This window comes from Seriola aureovittata, chromosome 19 (genome assembly GCF_021018895.1).
Source record: "Seriola aureovittata isolate HTS-2021-v1 ecotype China chromosome 19, ASM2101889v1, whole genome shotgun sequence".
NCBI lineage: Eukaryota > Metazoa > Chordata > Actinopteri > Carangiformes > Carangidae > Seriola > Seriola aureovittata.
In genome coordinates, this window is record NC_079382.1 from 18,169,533 (window position 1) to 18,191,114 (window position 21,582).

At 42.6% G+C, this 21,582-nt stretch overlaps 1 protein-coding gene across 2 annotated transcripts in view; it reads left to right on the plus strand.

The window, feature by feature from the left end:
• jag2b (jagged canonical Notch ligand 2b) overlaps positions 1-18,365 on the plus strand; it is a 48,533-nt gene extending 30,168 nt beyond the window's left edge. The window contains exons 7-26 of one of the 2 annotated variants that reach the window (XM_056363232.1): positions 467-586; positions 872-985; positions 1,173-1,286; positions 2,654-2,767; positions 3,205-3,251; positions 3,346-3,519; positions 6,673-6,835; positions 6,932-7,093; positions 7,493-7,606; positions 7,765-7,878; positions 8,128-8,241; positions 9,199-9,315; positions 9,965-9,992; positions 10,572-10,657; positions 11,949-12,062; positions 12,263-12,378; positions 12,983-13,240; positions 13,329-13,460; positions 14,130-14,280; positions 14,408-18,365. In XM_056363232.1, coding sequence (XP_056219207.1) covers positions 467-586; positions 872-985; positions 1,173-1,286; positions 2,654-2,767; positions 3,205-3,251; positions 3,346-3,519; positions 6,673-6,835; positions 6,932-7,093; positions 7,493-7,606; positions 7,765-7,878; positions 8,128-8,241; positions 9,199-9,315; positions 9,965-9,992; positions 10,572-10,657; positions 11,949-12,062; positions 12,263-12,378; positions 12,983-13,240; positions 13,329-13,460; positions 14,130-14,280; positions 14,408-14,934 — 2,879 coding nt within the window. In that variant the 3' untranslated portion in view covers positions 14,935-18,365. The remainder of the gene's footprint in view (positions 1-466; positions 587-871; positions 986-1,172; positions 1,287-2,653; positions 2,768-3,204; positions 3,252-3,345; positions 3,520-6,672; positions 6,836-6,931; positions 7,094-7,492; positions 7,607-7,764; positions 7,879-8,127; positions 8,242-9,198; positions 9,316-9,964; positions 9,993-10,571; positions 10,658-11,948; positions 12,063-12,262; positions 12,379-12,982; positions 13,241-13,328; positions 13,461-14,129; positions 14,281-14,407) is intronic. The other variant, XM_056363233.1, reaches the window with a different exon arrangement.
• Positions 18,366-21,582: the final 3,217 nt, after the last annotated feature.

Sequence of the window (21,582 nt, forward strand, 5' to 3'; positions counted from 1 at the left end):
AGGCTCCAAAGGTTTTTAAAGTGTAAGATGAGTTCATCTTTATTCCTTATCCACAGTGATGGCTCAAAAGATGATTAAACAGCAAAATAACAAGCTATCCGGGTAGAGTTAGGGTTAACAATATATTTTCTTTCTTCAGTCGTTTTATTTCACAGTCTGCAATTTGACAAGCTCCAACTTTGAGCACAAGTAGAACAGGTAGAATTTGTTTTCAGGACAGCACAGTAGCAAGGCTCAAATCACAGTGTCAGAAGTGTTTTATATATAGACAGATGCACATGGGCAGACATCAGTAACATACTGTGTTGCACAAATAACCACTGTATTAGTAGGAGGGCAGATCATGATGCATAGATGTGGGGGGGGGGGGGGGGGGTATATCCTCGAGTTTGGGGTCAGAGATCACAGTCCTGACACTTGATACACTGTGTTAGTATCTTAGCATCTCTCTCCTCGTCGCCTCCAGATCTGAATTACTGCGGACGCCACCAGCCTTGCGTTAACGGAGGAACCTGCATGAACACCGAGCCGGACGAATACCACTGCGCCTGTCCGCAGGGATACTCTGGCAAGACCTGCGAGATAGGTGAGAGAGAGCGCTCGCACTAGAACTAGCACTGCTGTCTTTTTTTCATCTCTTTCTTCTTTGTCCCTGTCAGCTTCTTTCCCTTTGTTCTACCAGGTTGAATTCATTAAGACAATGATTCATGTGGCGCTTGCAGGAAAATGAATAGTAATAGTCCGTGTGTCTGATATGAAAATGTTGCCAGTATTACGACTAAAATATCAGAGTTTGCCATGAATAAAACATTTTTAGACTTCTACCTGAATAAACTTTTTACTTTTCACTCACTCGCCTTCTTTCCATCAGCCGAACACGCCTGTGTGTCCAATCCCTGCGCCAACGGCGGTACGTGCCACGAGGTTCCCACAGGGTTCGAGTGCCAGTGTCCGCCAGGCTGGGAGGGTCTGACCTGCGCCAACAGTGAGTCACTGCACTGCTGTCAGTCATTATTCCCTCTTTGTTCATACACACTTCCATGCCTCTGTTCCTCGCTTTCCTTCTGGATGTACCTCAGTAATATTTACTGACTCTTGCGCTAAGCTTTCTCACCATCTGGTATGTACCATTGTGCACATGTCTGAGTTGAAGTGTGTGTGTGTTTTCTCAGATTTGGACGACTGTGCGTCCAGTCCATGTGCTCAGGGTGGAACCTGTATCGACCGGGAGGATGGCTTCGAGTGTGTGTGCCCCCCACAGTGGGAAGGAAAGACCTGCCAGATAGGTGAGTTTTCAGCCACATGAAAATCGTATTTTTGTTTTAGTATGTCTGTCGTTCATTTAAACAGGGAGGTGTGCACCTGTGGCCATTTCCTTCCACTCGCTGCTCTGGATAACTGTATTTTGGGATTAAAATTGGCAACCAGCAACCCGAGCCCCATGGCCAGAGTACAAGTAGTCAATATCCTGAACGAGCCAGCAGCTGCCCACAGCTCAGTGCAGTTTTTATTTTGTTTTTTTTTTTTCTCAATGACTTTATGAGCTGCTAGTGTTTCTATATCCGGCTGTTTGTTCGTCGCTGGCGGTGGCACTCGTTTCTATATTGCGCCCATCCCGACAGGCGGACGTGACCGGCGTGAAGCCAGGAAATGGATTACGACTGGTAAACAAAGTTGGGGAGGGGGGGGGGGGGGGGGGGGGGGGGGGGGCGGGCGGTCGGAGGATCGGAAAGAGATCCCAAGTGTTCAGTGTCATCTTACCAGCTCACATCTCAGTTTACGGGCAGCTATTGGCCTCCTGTCTTACCTGGCGATTGGTGTGTGTGGGGGTGTTGGGTTTCAGAGAGAGAGAACAGGTGTGTGAGTGAGCACAGCAGGACTCCCTGCGGAGTACCCCCCACCCCACCACCCCTCTGAATATTTGAGCAGCAGTGGTTTTCTTTGTTGTCACACTTCTGATGTCTTTAGACTTGGTGAGTGCAACTGTACCTTTTGTGCTCATTTCATCCATATCACACAGATTAATATATATATATATATATATATATTATATATATATATATATATGTGTGTGTATCTGTGTGTGTGTATTTTTTTTTTTTTTTTACATCAGCTGTTGTTTCTCTCAGGCTTTTTAGGATGAGTCATGTGACTTTATAGAGGCCGTTGTTGATGGGTATGGCAACAAAAGAAATATTTGATAAAAAGGATCACAAAGAAAATAATTTTCAGTTTGATGTGTTACTCTATATATACCAGTAGAAGATATATATTTTCATATTTGTCCAAGCTCCTCGAGGACCCACAGAAGACATTGTGCAACTGCTTCCATCAGGCTGAGCAAATAAACCAACTGTTAAGTGTAAAATTGGGGAAGTGCCATTTTAAAATGCAACTCATAGAAGTAAAAAAGACTTTCTTCTGTCACTTTTAACCAGTAAGGTTTTAGGGAGATGTGGTTTTTAATAGCATGTGCATCATAACATGGGCTCAACTTTTTTGTTTTTTTTCAGCTACATTGGTGCCATTTCTTTCATTGTGTTCATGAGGCTTTGAAGGCTGAATTTCTGGCCTCTATTCTTGCTCCCTGTACTTTCCTTGGTTTGTTTCAATTGATGGACTGGGTCTCCTTCTACCTCCTCCTCCTCCACAGATGCAAATGAGTGTGCAGAAAGCCCCTGTGAACATGCTTACTCTTGCAAAAATTTGATTGGCGGATATCACTGCATCTGTTTTCCGGGATGGTTTGGACAAAACTGTGACATCAGTCAGTATTTCCTCCTCAAAGTCACTTTCTTAAAATGTCTTTCCTCCCCGCTGGCGTCCTCTTCCTCCTGGCTCCTTTTTTTAACTGCCTCCCGCTCACTTCCTGGAAACACAGCATTAGGTGTATTTTAGCGTCACTTCCCCACATGTGGTAACCTTGTTCCTTTCTCGTCTTGGCAAACTGAAGCTCCAGCTCTGAAATCATGACTCAACTTGCATGCCCAGTTCCTCCCTCTGGATCCACTGCATGCCCAGTTACAATCTACAAGGTCTATCGGGCACTTTCTTGGCTTCACTAGTTATTTCTTTTCCAAACTTTGACTTAATATGTGCACATCCTACATCGTAAATTTCACCGAAATAATGGATGAGGTGAATTAATTCCTATATGGATAAAGTTTGTTTTTTTTTAATGTTCAATGTCTGTATCCTTTTCAGAGATCAATGGCTGCCATGGTCAGTGCCAGAATGGAGCAACATGCAAGGTATGGAGGATTTCATTTGCAACTTGTATGTAATTGGGTGAATTTATGGGTGTTAGTTGCACTTTTGACTCTTCATTTTTCTGGTTTTCTACAGGAAGGCGAGAGGGGTTACCACTGCCAGTGTCCTCCGGGTTTCGTGGGCACCCACTGTGAGATCCAGAGGAATAAATGTGACAGCGGGCCGTGCCAGAACGGCGGCCAGTGCCACACAGTGTTGGACAGCTTCGTGTGTGAATGCCCACCGGAGTTTGGTGGACAGCTGTGTGAGGTGAGTGTCATGTTCCACTTGTCCCCAGCATTAAACAGTTGTTGATGCGGTGACAGTGTGTGAGCTGGCGGTGGCCATGGGATTAAAGTAGGGACGTGTTAGACATCTGAGCACCGCCTTGACTGGCAGGTCTTTACAGACAGCTGGGCAAGAACTTTTTACCTGTTCGTTACCTTTTGCATTGATACACATTTTCTTACTTTTTTCTGTGGGGTTTGCTCACATGAGGATTCAATGTGGGATTCACCAAACTCTCTTAACTAGCAAAGCGGTCCACAACTTGAGATCAGGCAGTCGTGGGCATGAACAAGAAGATAAAGAGAAGTAGGCGATGGTCCACTGTGCAGCAGAGCGAGCTCCCATGGACAGGGACACGCATGAAGTCCCCAAAGCAGCAAAGTCTTAATTCTACTGCCAATCACTGATCAGTATAAGTTGCCGTGGCAAAACATACCAGTAACATCGCACAAGGTAAAGAAAGCCTTGTTGAACCTCTTGGCCGGCCATGGCGATGATAATATTGTGAAAAGAATATTAATACTAACTTGGCAGCCATTTGGATTTTGGAAAATATACACAAAGTGACTTGTAATGCCATGCTAATGCACAAACCGCATCTCCATTACAACACTGTGACCTGAGCCAACAGACTCCCCTGATGTGCCAAATCATTACTGTCATTGCCTAAACGTTGTGTAATACTGTATGTTCCCAACCCAATAAGACAAGTTCAGCTTTTATTGCAAACTTGTGTTGTGATTTAAATTTTTATTTCACACAGTCATTGCATATCAGTGTCCCTGCTGCAGCCTTTTTATATTTGAAGTGTGTGTTTGAAGCTAAAGTAGGTTAGCAGTGAGGAAACCGACACTCCGCTGCATCTCTTGGGCCCTGAATGGAGGACATTGCTGGTCAGGAGCCAATCCTGATTTAGTATCTCTACTATAAATATGAGCCTCTTTTGAATGAGGTGACGCTGGATTTCTGCCCGCATACTACAGACCTCTGATGCCTGCCGTGACACGGTGTACATTCCTGCCTTGCAGTGCCAAAAACCACCACGCCTCCGGCATCATATTTCTCTGATTAGATGTATAAAAGTTTGATTGTGTAATGGTGCTCTGCCCGTTCTCGATTTGATTCATGTCTTCAGGAGAAATAAGGGCAATTTTGATCCCAGAGGAAATGCTCAAGAAGGCGCCGCACAAAGAGCCACAGGATTTATTCTCTTAGTCGCCATCATGTAAGACCAATTTAAAAAAGATTTGATTTGTACTTTTGGATGGGAGAGTCAGTCGGCGGCTGATCTGGCGGCTGTCGACAAGTATTGGATGTAATGCCATCAAATTTGGTTCAGACATTCATGTCCCAATTTTATCCAATACTTGACGACCACATAACCTGCAAAGCTAAGGCCATTCAAACAAAACTCAGCTGTACTGTGTGCAAATTTTAGCATGCTAACACGCTAAAATAAAAATGGCCATAATGGTCATCCATTTTTATGTTTACTGAGCAACATTTAATCTTTCAATATGTTGAGAGAATAGCTTTCCTGGAGCTTTTGATTCATATCTCATGATCTTCAGCAGCTAATGTAGATGCTCACATTTTCATTTTAAAGAGACAGTTCCTGAGGACTACATGTCGAGTGGTCAAAGCGCCATTTGCATGATGAAGATTTAGTGGTAAAACCAAAAGCTCCAGAACAGCTGCTCAATGGACCTCATGGTGAGATCTCAACTACTGTTTCCAAGGTTAAGAATGAACCTCATCTTAGAAGCAGCTTTCAAAGTCTTTTTAAAAGCATAAAACAGAAAGCATAGTATCACAAAGATCTCCAATATTCACTGTGAACTCCTTTGTGAGGATCCGATTATTGATTTACACTTAATAATGCATTTGTTGGGGCGTCGTGTAGCGTAGTGGTCTAAGCAGGCGCCATGTGTAGAGGCTACAGTCCTCGCTGCAGTTGGCCCCGGTTCGAATCCCGCATCGGATGGCCTTTTGCTGCATGTCATTCCCCCTCTCTGCCTCCCTGTTTCCTGTCTCTCTCCACTATACTATCAAATAAAGGCATAAAAAGCCCAAAAAATATACTTAAAAAAAAAAAATAGTGCATTTGTTTTGAATATCCTGCAATATCTGTTTTGTGAAAGACGTTAACGTCCTTTTTAATGGCACTAGCGATCATCAAAAGTGTTTTATTGCACAATTTATTTGTGGTTGACCACAACTACGACGTTGCCTTGTGGGTTTTCCGCTACAACTAAATTCCCGTCCCTTTTCTGCTGCAGGGAAAAATGTCTCTGCTGCACTGAACAGCGCAAACAGTTACATTAATGTGCTGAAGATTTATAGACACACTCGCCCTGAGACGGGATCCCCTGACCACACACGTGCAAATGGTAAAGAAAAAAATGGATCTGGCCCTGACACTTAGGGTAAAATAAACTGTGTGTGACCACAGACTTCAGCACCCTGTTGCCCTACTCTAACTCCACCGTTCAGCACCTTAAATGGCAAAGGGGTGCAACCCAGAGTTTATGCCCAGTAGGCTTCTGTTTACATAAAGTGAGAGATTTTCACTCCAACCTCTATATTGCAGCAGGTAGAAATGGTAAAAGATGTCACTGTGGCCTCTCGTGCAGTTCTCTCCGTGTCACGCTGGTATGACAGATGATTTATCTTTATTATATTCACTGTGGCTCTGCATGATGTTGGACCAGAGTCAATATTTGCCCTCAGAATGTCTTATCGTTCTCTGGCCTGCTCAGTTTCTCTTTCCCTCTCCTCTGCCAGGCGTCTGTCTCAGAATAATCTTTCAAGATTAAGCAGGACAGAGATGTAAAACCAAAAGCGTGGATCCCCTTGATGAGCTTAGGGAACGTTTCTGAGGCTTACTTCGCTCGTGCACTTACCTTTCCATTTGTTCTGAGCAGCAGCGGCATTGGCTTGAGCCAAGCTAAGCCTCTCACCTACACAGACTTGAGCTCTCTTTTCTCCAATGCTCATTTGGCTTCACTTGCTTAATTGTTTTACTAATCACCAAAGGACCATTTTGGTAAAGTGATGCTTGGTTAGTGCAGCAGTGGCCTACACAGTTCCTGCCTGCACCCTCTAGTTTATATCGGCTCTACTTGGTTTCTACAGATCCCTACCTGGTCCCCCTCAGACGCTTGTGACCCGAATCCTTGCGAGAACGAGGCCAAGTGTCACAGCATCTACCAGGACTTCTACTGCGCCTGTCCTGAAGGCTACGAAGGAAAAACCTGCGAGCGGCTCAAAGAGAACTGCCAAACCACCCCATGTCAAGGTGACCGGAGCCGTATGCAGTCTTACAGCATGGAGACCACTGTGGCATGTTGGAAGACAAGCAATGGGTTTCAACCATGTCTTAATTTCCTCACAGTTATTGACATCTGCACTGTCGCTGTGGCGACCAACGACTCGGCCGGAGTGCGGCACATCTCCTCCAATGTCTGTGGCCCGCGAGGACGCTGCATCAGCCAGCCAGTGGGAAACTTCACCTGCGTCTGCGACCCGGGTTTCAGTGGCATCTACTGTCACGAGAGTAAGTGGAGACTTTTTTTAATTAATTAATTAATTTTTTTATTTTTTTGGTTAATTTATAGGTCATTTTTAAATCTTTAATAGATGGTTTTAAAAACATAATATTGTTGTAAGCAGTTTAAAGTGATAAACATATGAAAAAATGTAAAACCATTTATGTGAATGATATATAATTACAGACATGAACAAATAAGTTATTGTTGACAGATGGATAAATAAACACTTAACATTTCTTCATACTTGTTTACACCTGTATAATAATGTGTTATCTACCATTTATTAAGTTCTTATATATATTCTACATATAAACGCTAAATAGGGGGTAAAAAAATCTTCAAACTGAACACAATCCTGCAGAAAGTGTTCTATCCCTCTAATCTTGCCCCCTTTACTAATTCAGACATTAACGACTGCATCAACAACCCCTGTGGAAACGGAGGGACCTGCATCGACGGGGTGAACTCCTTTCAGTGCTTCTGTCCTGACGGCTGGGAGGGTCGACTGTGCGACCACAGTGAGTTTGATCGCCTCCTCCTTTGACCCTATCTTTGCTATCTAAACTAAAAAAGAAAAAAAGGTCATGTCTGCTGCTTTGCTCCGCTCTGTTTCTTTGCACTAAATAAAAGACTGTGCAGTAAAGATCCAATCGTGTAAATCTTCCCTCCCTGTCAGACGTCAACGAGTGCAGACACAACCCCTGTAAGAATGGCGGGCGCTGTGTCGACCTGGTGAACGACTTCTACTGCGAGTGCGCCGACAACTGGAAGGGCAAGACCTGCCATTCCCGTGAGTTATGTCGACTGTGTGTTAATGGGTGTGTTTATGTTCATATGTTGCAGCAGCACCCCCCCACCACCAACCCCAACTCCACCGTGCTATACATCTTTGTATGTTTTGACAACTGACGCATGGTGTTGGATCACAACAATCATCCTTTTTCTTCCTGATGCAAATAGTAGTCCGTCAAATGGGAAGAGTGTGTGTGGGTGTTTTTACCATATGTGACTTCGGTGTTGGCGTGTTTTCCCCCGCCAGGCGAGAGGCAGTGTGACGCAACCACCTGCAGTAATGGAGGCACCTGCTACGACCACGGGGACGCCTTCCGCTGTGCGTGTCCACCCGGGTGGGGAGGAAACACTTGCAACACAGGTGAATCTTCAGATTGACGTATATCAAAGTCGGAGGAAGCCAGTGATTGATGATGTCACTTACATACTTCAGATATTCAGTATCTTTTTAGATGAGAAAAGAGAAAAAAAGAAATCCCTAGCATTACAAACACTTAGTTTCATTTATTCAGCCAAGTATCGTCTTCATGTTCATGTCTTGTTCGGAGGAGAGGCCATGTTGTTTTTGCATTGCCCAGAATGGCATCAATAGCAGTGATAAATCAGTCCTGGTGGCGTCATTTTCAGTCGACACAAAGGCAGCGTTTACATAAACATTTTCCATGACAATCAAAGAAACATTTTGCTGATTTAAGGGTTGAGCTTTTTGTAAACTCGCCTGCAACAAACTCGTACAGCTCCTTCAAAACCCATCTATGCTTTTTACCATGTTTATTTTGCTATTTTTAAAATAAATTTAGCTAGGTAGCTAGCTCCGTAGAAAGAAGATCTGATTAGTCAGATGTTTCTCCAGCTGTCTGAAAGAACCACCAATGAGCTGGAACTATTTTAATCACGGAACCTGTTTAAATCAGACATGAGTGATGTTTTAGAGCCTGGGACCAGCCGTATTTAGGCTAATAGATGCTAAAGCTGCATTAAAAGCCAAAATAATACTAATGGCATTTTCAAGTACACTGTCCAGACAATATTTGGCTCTTAACTCATTTCAGATTAATTCAGGTCGGGGCTTTCCACTGGTACAATTATTGGTTTTCCCAATAAAACAGTTACTCATTCAAACATGTCTTGGGCATTATTCAAATGCATTAATCTTTCAGTCGAATTAATGCCACGTTGCGTGTTTTTCTGCAAAAAAATCACAACCAGAAACAAGATTGTCATATTTGATTTATGGTATAATCTGTTTCTTTAGATTTTTTTGACAGTCTGAGTGCACCTCTGTGATCTTTGGCTTATCCTCCCTCTCTTTCCACAGCCAAGAACAGCACATGCGCCTCCAGTCCTTGTTCCAACGGTGGAACCTGTGTGGGAGGAGGAGACGCCTTCACCTGCATCTGCAAAGAAGGCTGGGAAGGCCCCACCTGTGGCCAAAGTCAGTTTGTCTGCATCGCTTTGCACATAACCAACACAAAAATCCCAACGCTCTCATCTACGATGTACTTAATATACATTTTAAAGCCAACCAACCATTAGAAATAATTGTTTTGTGAATTATGTTCTGAAGTAAATAAATAAGAGCTTTAAATGTCAAAGTATCACAATTAACTAATGTAATGTAAGTTGCACCGTTGGGGCTGATTCCCCATGTAATGCAGTTAAGAGTAAAGTAAGTTATAAAGACCCCATATAAATGACATGAAGGCCATTACTTCCTGCTACTCAAATGGGATGCGGCTTTTCAAATTAAATGTATGCGCTTGATACAAATTGCAATATTATACAGATGCCACATGATTAAGCTATGTTAGAAAAGTCTTTTTGTTATACTTTAGAAATGCACAAATGTATATAACATCACAGCAGATCATTGGTGTGTGTGAATATCTGAGAATATGCAACATATATGATGAGCTACACAGAGGAAACAATAAAAAGCGACAGAGAACCCTTGCACAAGGTTTTAAGCCGAATAGAAACTATGTTGTCTTGGATTTTATGTACAGAATGGTGGGGGGAAAAAACTACGTAACATCACATAAATATGTTGCTGTCTCACGTCTTTTGCTTCTTCTCTTCAACAGATACAAACGACTGCAACCCTCATCCATGGTATGTATCGTTTCCTGCCCCCCTCATCTCCACACTTCACACAGACCTCAGGGGTGAAGGGCCGCTAAAAGCAGTGGAAGTTGTGCTTAAATCAAGCCTCAAAGGGGCATCTCTCAGTGGAGGGGGTTCGTATATTGAATAGGACAGAGAGAGGTGGGGAGAGAGGTTTTGGGGTGGGGGTGGGGGGGGGAAGTGGTGGGATAGCAAGAGTCCCACCTACCCCATGGTGAGTGCAGGGGAGGGGGGTCTACATGTCCATTCTTCCCGTGCGACCTGGGGAGGGGAGGGGGGGGTTGAGCTGGTCTTTGAGGAGCACTGGAAGAGAGGCATGATGAGAGGAGAGGAGGGGAGGGGAGGGAGTGGACACGCCTATTAGCATCTGAAAGGTGGAGGCTGGTATTGATGAGTTGAATTGAGCCTTGTGACCCCCACCATCATCACCACACACACACACACACACACACACACACACACACACACACAAAACCGATGTGGCTTTGTTGCCGCTGGAATGGATGTGGCTCTTGTGCAGCCTCATCTAACAGTTTTATTTATCTATTTATTTATTTCCTTTCTCAGTTACAATGGCGGTATCTGTGTGGACGGGGTCAACTGGTTCCGATGTGAGTGCGCTCCTGGTTTCGCTGGACCAGACTGCAGAATCAGTGAGTACTGACATGAAGTTTACTTAATCATATAACACACTTTTTTGGATGCAGCGCAAATATGCAAAACCCCCAACTCTCACATTTTAAATCACGACACTTTCATTTACCAAGACCCAAAACGTAATCATGGCACCTAGTATGATTAAGAGGAGGGAATGATGGAGCGAGGAAGGACCCAAGGAAAGGGTGTGTGGAGGGGGGGGGGGGTCAAAGAGGAGATGGACACATTGACACCTAAATGCAAGACCAGGTTGCCGCCCTCTCCCTTTTTCTTGGTCCTTTAACGCCTCAGGGGTCAGAGGTCGTCCCTCCTCCATACTCACACAGTCACACAAACACACACTGAAGACAAATTACCCAGTGACCCTGAAATTCTTCTTCTCTGCTCCTTTGTTTCGGCCGGATAGCGTTCACCTTTGCTGTCAGGCTTGAATTTGAGAATTCTCATCCACACCGTGTTCATGTGAAATCTGGATGACAAAGCCCCGGGTCCTCAAAGATTTTGGTGGGGAGGCACATGTCTTTTAAAGAGAAAGTTGATAATTAAACATGTGCAAGATTTTCACATCCTTTAATGAAACATTATGTAAGAATTGGTTCTGTGATTTTAATTTTCCCCAGACTGGTCTTGATTGGCTCCTATTTCTGTTTTGATTGACAAATAGGTCATTTGGTTTATTCCTTTTTGGATTTTTCACAAAAACGTGAACATTAATTTGTGATTAAACTGCTCATATTTCACAAACCTATGCAACCTGTGACAGTGGGGTCACAAGATGGCATCAAGTCCCAGTCACACTAGTATTTAAAATGCACAAAATTTGCAGCAAAATCAATTTGTGGATTTGTGATTTGTGGATTGGTAGGCTTGAGTTCAACTTTAGTGACATTTGAGGAAGCTGAAAGCCAGAGAGTCCAACATGGAGGAAGCTAGCATAGCTTCTTTGCTGTAGCAGTCACTTATATACCTCCTCTGTCAGCATGTAAATTGCGCCATAGAGGAAGAATGCTTTGCAGACAGTTACGAGACAGAAGTTTAAGATATAAATTAGATGTTTGAAAAAACTGTGTGAGCGTATTTGTCGGTAAGATAGCTTGTTAGCTTGGTCCCAAATAAACAGCCCAGAATAGAAAATGTAGAACGAGGTAGAGAAACAGCAGCTCACCAACCAGCTCTCTAAGTAGTTCCCATGTCACAATGTGGTTATCAAGGCTCAATAAATAAAAAGCTAGTTGGTATCCAGCGCCTGTTGTCCAAGCTAACCATGATGCTCTCTTCCCTTCACAGACATTAATGAATGTCAGTCTTCACCCTGTGCCTACGGAGCCACATGCATCGACGAGATCAACGGTTTCCGATGCATCTGTCCACTCGGTCGAACAGGAACCCGATGTCAAGAATGTAAATAGATCTCTGTGCTCTGCCTCACTCATTCAAGACATACTCTCTCAATAATTCACTCCATCTTGTGGGTTATGTCCTTAAAACCTGTAGTCTGCTAATTTCAGTCTATAATCAATAAAACAGTTCATCATGTCTCTTTCTGTGTGTGTGTGTGTGTGTGTGTGTATGTGTGTGTGTGTGTGTGTGTGTGTGTGTAGTCATAGGTATTGGGAAGACTTGCCACTACGGTGGCCTGCAGTTTCCTCATGGCAGCCGCTGGGAGGAAGAATGCAACAACTGCCATTGCATCAACGGCAAAGTGGACTGTACAAAGGTAACATGGCCTTTTTAAACACACTGGGATTAAATGTCTGCTACTCAGAAACAAACTCTTCTTATTTGACTGGGTATGGGAAAAAACAACCACTAACCAGGCTCAGATAGAGTAAAACAAAGCCATAAACTTGCAATCAGCAGACAGGGTGATAAATACAGTGGTCTGAATGGTCTCAGATATAGCCACAGATATAAGTACAAAGGGTGACATCATGCTAATTTCAATTTCCTTTTGTATCTATTTTAGAGCATTTAATTACATATTTAATAAACTTGCAAAATGTAATAAACTATTTTCTAATGTACCAATGTAACAACTATCTAACAATCATTGATATTATAAAAGTGGTAAAGTTTTCAGTCAATCTGTGCCAATAATTAATGAGATTAGAGCTGAAGCCATTAGAGCTGAATTAAATCATTTTAAAATGTTTCTGCTTTTCTTTGTCTTATGTTGCAGCCCTAAATTAAATTACAATTAGAAATTAAATTACTTGCTAACATTTGCTGGTCATAATGTTGCATGTAACATGCAGGGTAATAGCAATATAAGTGATTTGTGGGGTGACATGTCGGTGAATATTTTGACCCTGTGACACCAGGTGCTGTGTGGTCGTCGTCCCTGCCAGCTCCAGTCATCGGGCAAGGAGCAGAGACAGCACTCCTGCCCGGCTGGACGGGAGTGCTTAAAGCACAGCTACCTCACCTGCTTCTCCCCCCCTTGCCATCAGTGGGGGGTTTGCGCCATGGCTGGACCCCCACTTCCACAAGTAACCACCAAGTGCCAGCCAAACAGCGGGCATTTGGACAACAGCTGTGTCCGCATAACACTTGTTTTCAACAGAGACAAAGTACCAGCAGTGAGTCATGTCTTCACATATAATATTTCTTGTTTCAGAAGCACTGTTGTATTGTTGCTGATCAGTGTGTGTTTATATGCGTATGCAGGGAACAACAGTGGAGAATATTTGCTATGAGCTGAGATATCTTCCTGACATCCGAAGCTTGGCAAAAGACCACGCCCTTCTCCTGCTCTGTGACCTCTCTCATTCAACTCAGGATGCTGTAGAGGTGGCTATAGTAAGTGAATGATCCAAACTTTGGATGGTTATAATGGCCACGATACTCTCACTGTGTGCAGCATCATTAAAACTACCCCATTTCAGCTATGAAGCACAGCGTCGAAGGTCATTAGTTCTTATTCCCAGTTTGGCTGGCACAGATTTAGTTGGTTGGGACCCAAATACCCAAACAACTAGAGCTGCTCTTTGGCCACTTCTACAAGGCAGATAACCATACGCACACAAGCTGTTGCATTGAATCAATTTATTTTTTCAGTTCGCCAAAAGTATGGGTCAAAGAGACACATTTTGTCATTGGTGGCTATACAATCCTAAATTATTCCTAAAGGAATATCTTGAAATTCTCAGGGGTTTATTCTCACTTCTAAAGATACAAGAAAGTGAATAAGCTGATCTCTCAAAGAGCCAACCCGTTCCTTTATTCGACTTACTTATTCTTCACTTTTGCGAAACCCCCACTGACCCCTTCCTTTGTGTCCCTTTTGTTTTGGATGACTTTTGGCTTTTTAGACTTTTAAGACATGACCTATTCACACATACTTTGGAAGCTGAAGTGACACATTGCCATGAACAAGATGTTAAACATTGCAGGGGTTATGATACAGATTAATGCTTGTTCCTGGCTGTTGTGTCTCATCTCTTCCCTGTTCTGTGGTTTGTTTTTCAGTCTTTCCAGCCAGAAGATCTACCGGACCACAGTCTAATCCAGAAGGTATCCAGTGCCATAGAGGGCACCTTGTCGAGGCGGCACAACAGCACTATAATGCTAGCAGTCACTGAGGTCAGAGTGGAAACGCAGGTCTCGTCCCCCTCAGTGGGTGAGTAATAAATTAACAAAGGTGTCCCACAAGGGTTTGTTATGGGCCTCCTTTTGATCTGGATTAATCCACTGATGTCTCTATAGTTGTCTTTAATTTCCTTCCATGTGCATCTTGATGTCAACAGATTACCTGGTGCCTTTACTATGTGTGGTCTTCTGCTTGCTCTGCCTCTTCTGCATCATTGTATGCGTTTGGTGGACGCGCAAACGGAGAAAAGAACGCGAGAGGAACACACGATCTGCCACAGATGAAAACGTGAACAACCAGTGGGAGCCACTCCCGCTTGTCGTGGGACGTCAGCAGCAGCTGAAAGAAAGCAACAGGGAGGCCGAGCAGGAGCGCAAAAAGCTCATGGGTCCCTCCTATCGGACGTGTGATGAGGGGGAGGAGGAGGAGGAGACGGAAGGGGAACTTGAGCTCGACGAGGAGTGTGGTGGAGCAGAGGCAGGGAAGCAGCCAGGTTATAAGTACTCTAAGACTGCAGTGCAGTCCAGTGGGGGAGTGATCTGTACCCTGCACAGCTCCAGTTCACCCCTCAAAGCGCCCCACCGGACCCCAGGCTACAGCCCCAAAGACAACCGCTGGAAAAATGTCAGTGCCGTCTTGACTGGTCAAAAAGACCTCAGAGACCACTGTGTACAAGACATTTAAACAAAGGACTCGCAATGTGGAAGCGAGAGAAGCTGCAAGGCAGCTGCTATTATTTTCGGACTACTTTTGGAAAGAAAAAAAGGCTTTGTGTTTTGATAAGCCATTCTTTGCTTTGTTTTCATGTTTTTGTCACTGTCACCTGAAATGTTTTTTTATTCAGGAGGCTAGAGCACAGTGATCATCCTTTTTTGCTTCTGTTCACTTATTTTTCTTTGATTCTGTACAGAAGGAGCTGAAATGTAACAATTTTTCAGGAGGCTAAAGAAGCTCCCTGCAATTTTTGTTTATGGAATTGTACCCATTCAAGAAATGATGAATCATCAAAAAGGAGAAAAAACGACTTGTATAAAGATTTTTTTTTTTTTGTTTGTTTGTTTACAGATGATTATGATTTTGTTAAATTGTCAGCGGGCTCCTGTTCAGTGTCTGTGGCGGGCAGATACACATTAAAGGGACAGTAAAGGAAGGGTTTTGAGGGAATGGACTGTTGCAGCCACAGCAACAGAGGAAACCTTCCCTTTGCGCTGTCTCTTTTCCGGCTTTGCCCACCGATCCACCTGTGGCCGTCATGCGCCAGCCTTACCAAAACATTTGGCCTGGAGGGGGAGAGGGGACAGAAACCCCAGTGCCTACTATGTGGCCTTCCATTTTTTTTCTCCTGTCTCTCAGTTGTCTTGGCTGAAAAACTCTGTTTGAGGATTTTTTGCAGTATTTGAGTTGGTAGCAAGTGCCTTTCTACGAGCCGTGTCAAGGCTCCAAGTCGCGCTGCCCAGTTTGACCTCCTCGTTCTCAAATCTCAAAGGGATATAAGTGTACATTTAGAGAGTTCAATTTCACAGCAACGCCATACAAGGTATTTGATCAAAACAGAAATGAATACTCTGTACATATGTGTAAATACTAAAGGAGTCGCTGTGTATATTTGAAATAAGTAACTTAAAGACAAGTCACACATTTTTATTATTATTATTATTATTATTATTATGATTAATATTATTTTTATTTTTTTTACAATGCCATTCCTTTTATTTATGCCAGTCGAAATAGGCAGGTTTTATAACACTACATATCCAGAGTCCCACAGTTAAGAACCTTTACAATGAGGTACCACCTATGAAGGAATTTCTGAAGGGTTTATAAATGGTTTGTCATGGGGACGCATTTCCTTTGTGTTGTGGTTTTTTTTGTTTGTTTTTTATTTTGTTTTTTGTTTTTTTGGGGGTGACAAACTCACATCAACAGTTGCAACTACTATATATCGTGCGTTTGAGTAAAGTTAATCAGTGATGCTTTTTGGACACATAAATAAATTAATTTGCTCTTGGTATTTAAGAATTATCTTATAAAACAGAACAAAAACTTGGTCATGTTAGGACAAAAACTACTGCTCTCTACTGACGAACCTTCGTACAAGCTACTATTATGGCGGCTCCTCAATCAGTGATGTCAGAGTAGGTCTTCTTCCTGTACAGTTAATGGTGAACAGCCTTTTGAGACATCACAAAAAGGAGTACAACTTTCTCCAGAGTTTTTGGCTTTAGAGGGCACAACAGCTGCATCTGAAAAAATATTTTTTGATCCCAGTCATTGCTTGCCATTTTACACTCTAGTCATTTTTTGTTTCACACTCTTAATTAGTTCCCTGGTTTTGGTTGGATCAGGATTTGCTTAAAAAAAACTTCACAGGCAGTGTTGAAAACTGCCGATATAAAAGCCTTAAAGAGTTTTTCCCTGCAACACTTCAAACCATTTCTAAACCCATCACAAACCCTTTTGTTTCAGGTGCCTTAATGTAACAAGTAATGCATTATTTGTGTAACAGTCATCTTTTTATGTTGTTGGTTTGTTTTCACTATTAAGGAAAGTAACTCTTTAAAACGTTGTGTGGTGTATTGTGGCGTGTTTTATTCGCCTGAGTAAAGTGCTCTCCTTGTCTCACTTTGCTATCATGGAGATTTCTAGAATAAAACACTGATGGAGGTGATGGAAAAAAGAAACAGTCCACCATGACTCTTTGGACTGTCATGAATGTGGATATCAGTAGGTCAAATGTGGACATCATGCATTAGCTTCATGTTTGGTTTAAAGGCTTTAATGAAGGGAACAATATTTGCTGATGCAGATTTCTTTTTCTTTTCTTTTCTTTTTTTTTTTTCTTTTTTTTTAAGTTTTTTTTTTAAGTTACCAACTCATTTCAAAATGACAGTTTTACCCCTTTTCATATCATGTCATTGTCTCAAAACGCCATCGTATTTTCTGTAAATGGGACACAGCAAAATAAAGAATTAAAGATGCGTCACTGCTGGTGTTAAAAGCTGAATAATACATATTGTATACATTTTATTCTTCAAGGGACATAAGGTAATTTTGTACAAAGCAAAAAAGTTTCCATTCTTTTAGTGGATGTTTAATTGTTATAAATAATCATCCCAGTTATTTATTAAAGCAGTTTTGACACATCTTGATCACACTTGTAATATTTGGTTTGCTAAAGTTCCACTTTTGACCACATCACACGGCCTTCACCAGCAGATGGAGTTTGGTCAGTTGTCATGGTACTTGGTAACTTAACATGTCAGACTTTTTAAGAGCTTTCGTTCATGTTTAAAAATCAACGAGTTCTCCAACTGAATCAACCATCGAGATCACTTGTTCCCATCCTTGGAGCCGACCAGTCGGAGCATGCCGGAGGGCAGGCGTTCGGACCTTCGATGTCTTGGTAACAATAATTAACATGCACATATACGACACTGTCTGAAACTCTGTAGTTCAAAAACAAACATTCAATTACCGCTAATCACCATAGGTGTCAAGATAACGAAACAAAGATCTTCGAGATTACTACTTTTAAGGTTGTGAAACAGTCACGGTTTGGTTAAATTTCAGCACAAAAACTACTGAGGTTTAGGAAGAGATTGTTAACATAAGTACATGTGTAAGATTAGAAAGCCTTTCTTGTCACGGTTACAATAATAAAATGCGGTTAAAGTTGTGGAACGGTTATGGATAAATGAAACAACTTTGGCACTGATTACTAACAATGCATCAAATGACTAAATGACAGTGTAATATGAAAGGGGAGACTTGTCAGGAACAACCCACAGAGATCTGCTACCGGACACTCTTGGGTTCTATGATGTGGTTTAGCACCTTTAACTTCATTATTTTGGTTTTTAATCCCACAGTTTACCTGGTTCGATTCACTCCCATGAACCTTATTTCCAGCGCCAGGTTGACGTTTTCAGGGCAAAGGCTTTAGCAGGCCAATTTTGATGCTAACAAAATTAGCAACTAGCATTTAGCAGCCAAAGACCAAGATGTTTCCCTCAGAATATGAGTCCAATCGAATGCTGATGTTATTCCATTATGTAAACAAGCAACTGCTTGCTAACACATTGCTACAACCATTAAAACAAAGAATACTTCATTGACTGAGATCACTTTGTATATTCCACCTACTCACTGCTTGTTCTGAACACATTTTAACAGCATCTACATATTTAATGCCTCGGTTCAATGAACTGTTTCACTTGATTCCATCTCTTTATCGTAATTAATGTTTAAATGGTAAAATTTGACATATGAAAGAGAGCCTTTCTCCAATGCTTTAAATGGCCGCTTTACCCGAATCACAGAAGGGTAAACACATTTTGTCACTTCATTAGGACCAGGAACAGTTCACAGTGAGGTTTTGGGATCATCCTGTCTAAATGGGACACGTTTTCAGATGTAATTTTTCAATGCTTTAACGCCAAAGTGCTAATATAAACTTATTAATTCTGTTGACAAGAAACTTTTTAAAAACAACCTTTTATACGTTCACACTTCAAATCAAGATTTACTTTCAACCTATAACTGTTGTCATCTACACAAGAATAGCAGTCTTCTGAAACACCGCAGCACTTGCCCTTGCCCTCATCTATGTGGGCTGATGGATCGATCCAGTTTCCTCACCAGCCTCCTCACCGTCCTGCCATCAGTCTGGCTACCACCACACCAATCGAACCTCCTCTCCTGTTCTGGGCCGATCCGGTCTCCGCCAATGAGAGGCTGGCGTGATCATCCTGGCCACATAAAGATGTGAATGTTTCATGAGTAATGTTATGATGCTGGGCAGAGTGGGGGGTGGGACAGTTTTCCTCCTGGCTCCCATGGGTGCCTATGGCTGGCGCTAATGGGACCGTTCGTTGTCGGAAAGGCCGGATCGACTTACACAGCTTTGTGGAAGTGCTGGAGTCATGGTGGGAGAAGGGAAGGGAGCTGATAATGTTTATGGATATATTAATATATGGACGACTGTAAAATCACTTTAAGAAGGGTTCGGTCACATTGTCTGCGCCTCAATTGATCCTATTATGGGATATTATGGAAATGAACTACTTTCATATCAGAGTATTGTGTTTTGTTTTTGCAGAAATGGGGCTTCCATGTGTATTTGTATAATATCATGTAAGTGCTGACTCTCACATAGGATGGAGGCCCTTTCCTGTTTCAACACGACAGCGCTCCCATGCAAAAAGTTCATAAAAAAATGGCTTCCACAGTTTGAGATAATATGACTGGCCTGCACAGAGCCCTGACCTCAACCCCATCCAGCACCTTTGGGATGAACTGGAATGCCGACTGTGAGCCAGGCCATGCATCCCCACACATCAGGGTTCAACCACACTAACGCCCTTGTAGCTGAAATGAGCAAATCCCTGGAGCCGCCTTCCACTATCTTGGTGCAATCCTTCCCAGAAGAGTGGAGGTTGTTACAAGAATACATCAGTGGCCATGGTTTTGGAATGAATTGTTCAACAAACACATATGCTTGTGCATATACTTTGTTCAGGTCTCTAGACACTTTTGGTTGTATTGTGTGGAGTCTTGGATTAAGTGGTTCAGATATTCGAATTTACTTTCAAGTGCTGTGAGTTTAACCTGTAAGTGTTGTTTACAACATAAAGACAGTTATTGTAAGTGCTAGGCAGTATGCTAACTGATAGCTGAGAACTTTTATTTTCATTCACCATCAGTTAATAACAGTGACAGCATGTGGATATTTAGCTGTGGAGCTTGGATGTTCCTCTTCCACATGGGTTTAATCTGGTTGCTCCAGTTTCTTCCCACAGTGCAAAACCATTAGGTAAAATGAATTGTAACTAGATTGCTTTAACTTAAGTCAATTTTATTTATACAGCCCAAAGTTATATATCAAAAAATGCCTCTAAACATTTTGCAATCATTGTAGCATATGACACCCTCAATCCTGAGACCCTGCAAAAAAACAAACAAAAAAAACTCTTGACTTAATTTGAATTTAACCTACTTTTGTGTCTAATCCCATCATCTGTCATTTTAGTTAAACATTTTGAGGTAATGTTTTGGATTTGGTGTCTTATTACTTGCTGTGGCTGCTAATCAAGATAAAAAAAACATTCATTTATTGACAAGTGTTGATACAAGGTAGTAGTAGTAGTAGTGTGATGCCAAGTTTCCTTTGTGCCTGTCAGCATCAATGCACCCCCCACTGATCCCAGACTGCATCAGTAAACTGACACCAGATTCCAAAAGTGGCTCCTTGCAATAGCCAAGGACATCTCAGTACGCTGCATTTGTAAACACGTAGTACTACCACAGAGCTCAAAATGGCCGAAAGCATTCAGCTACATTGTGGAGGCTGTGACTGCTTCATTTATCTGACTGTATTAAAGCAGAGAAGGTTGCGGGCTGTTTCTTCTGTACACACAAAAAACAGGCCGACTGCAGTAGAGTGACTGACAGTGAGATGGTATTTTGTGTGTTCTCTGCTGTGGCTGCTCTGTACATCTGTTGATGTGGGTCTTTGGGACCATCTGACGGTGGAGGCAGCTGGGTGACAGGATTTTAGGCTAAGCCCTTCGTCCATTTAAACACACACACACACACACGCACACACACACACCAAACATGGCCCGTACGGGATATCAAGCTGGCACGTGCTGGTGGACAGCGGGCTGCAGCTGGCACTGTGGGCTGACTGAGGCAGGGAAACAAGCCACTGTGTCCTGACTGTCTCTGTGTGTTTGTGCACTGTTGGCTGGCACTGCAGGTCTGTTTTGCCTCTGCAGTAAACCCCACATGTACCCTTTGCACCAGGAGGTGGGTGGGTGGGGTGGGGGCAATAACTTGGCAGAGGGGCAGGAATGGCTGGGGTGGGGGGAGTGCAACAGAGTGTCTTGCAGTGCCATAGCAGCTTTTCTGGGACAACTGTTCAGTGTGTGTGTGTGTGTGTGTGTGTGTGTGTGTGTGTGTGTGTGTGTGTGTGCATGTGCATGTGTCAAAACACACAAATGTGTTGAGATGACAGTTAAATGATTTGTGGGTTAACGTGGCAGGTACACCAAGAGATGTAACTGGATATAGAAAAGTATATGTGAATTAAAATTAAAATAAAGGAATAAATGAGGAAACCTTTATCATTCTGGCTTCTATAATATGTAAATAATTAATTGATTATCCAAATTGTTACTGATAATTTTTCTGTTGACCAATTAATCATTTAATGGACAAGTTAATGGACATTTAATGGTCAATTAACACCAAAATATATTTCTGGAGGTTTTACGATAAACACAAAAAATATCGCTGCTGTGAAGTGGCGGCATTTTTATGACACATTAATGT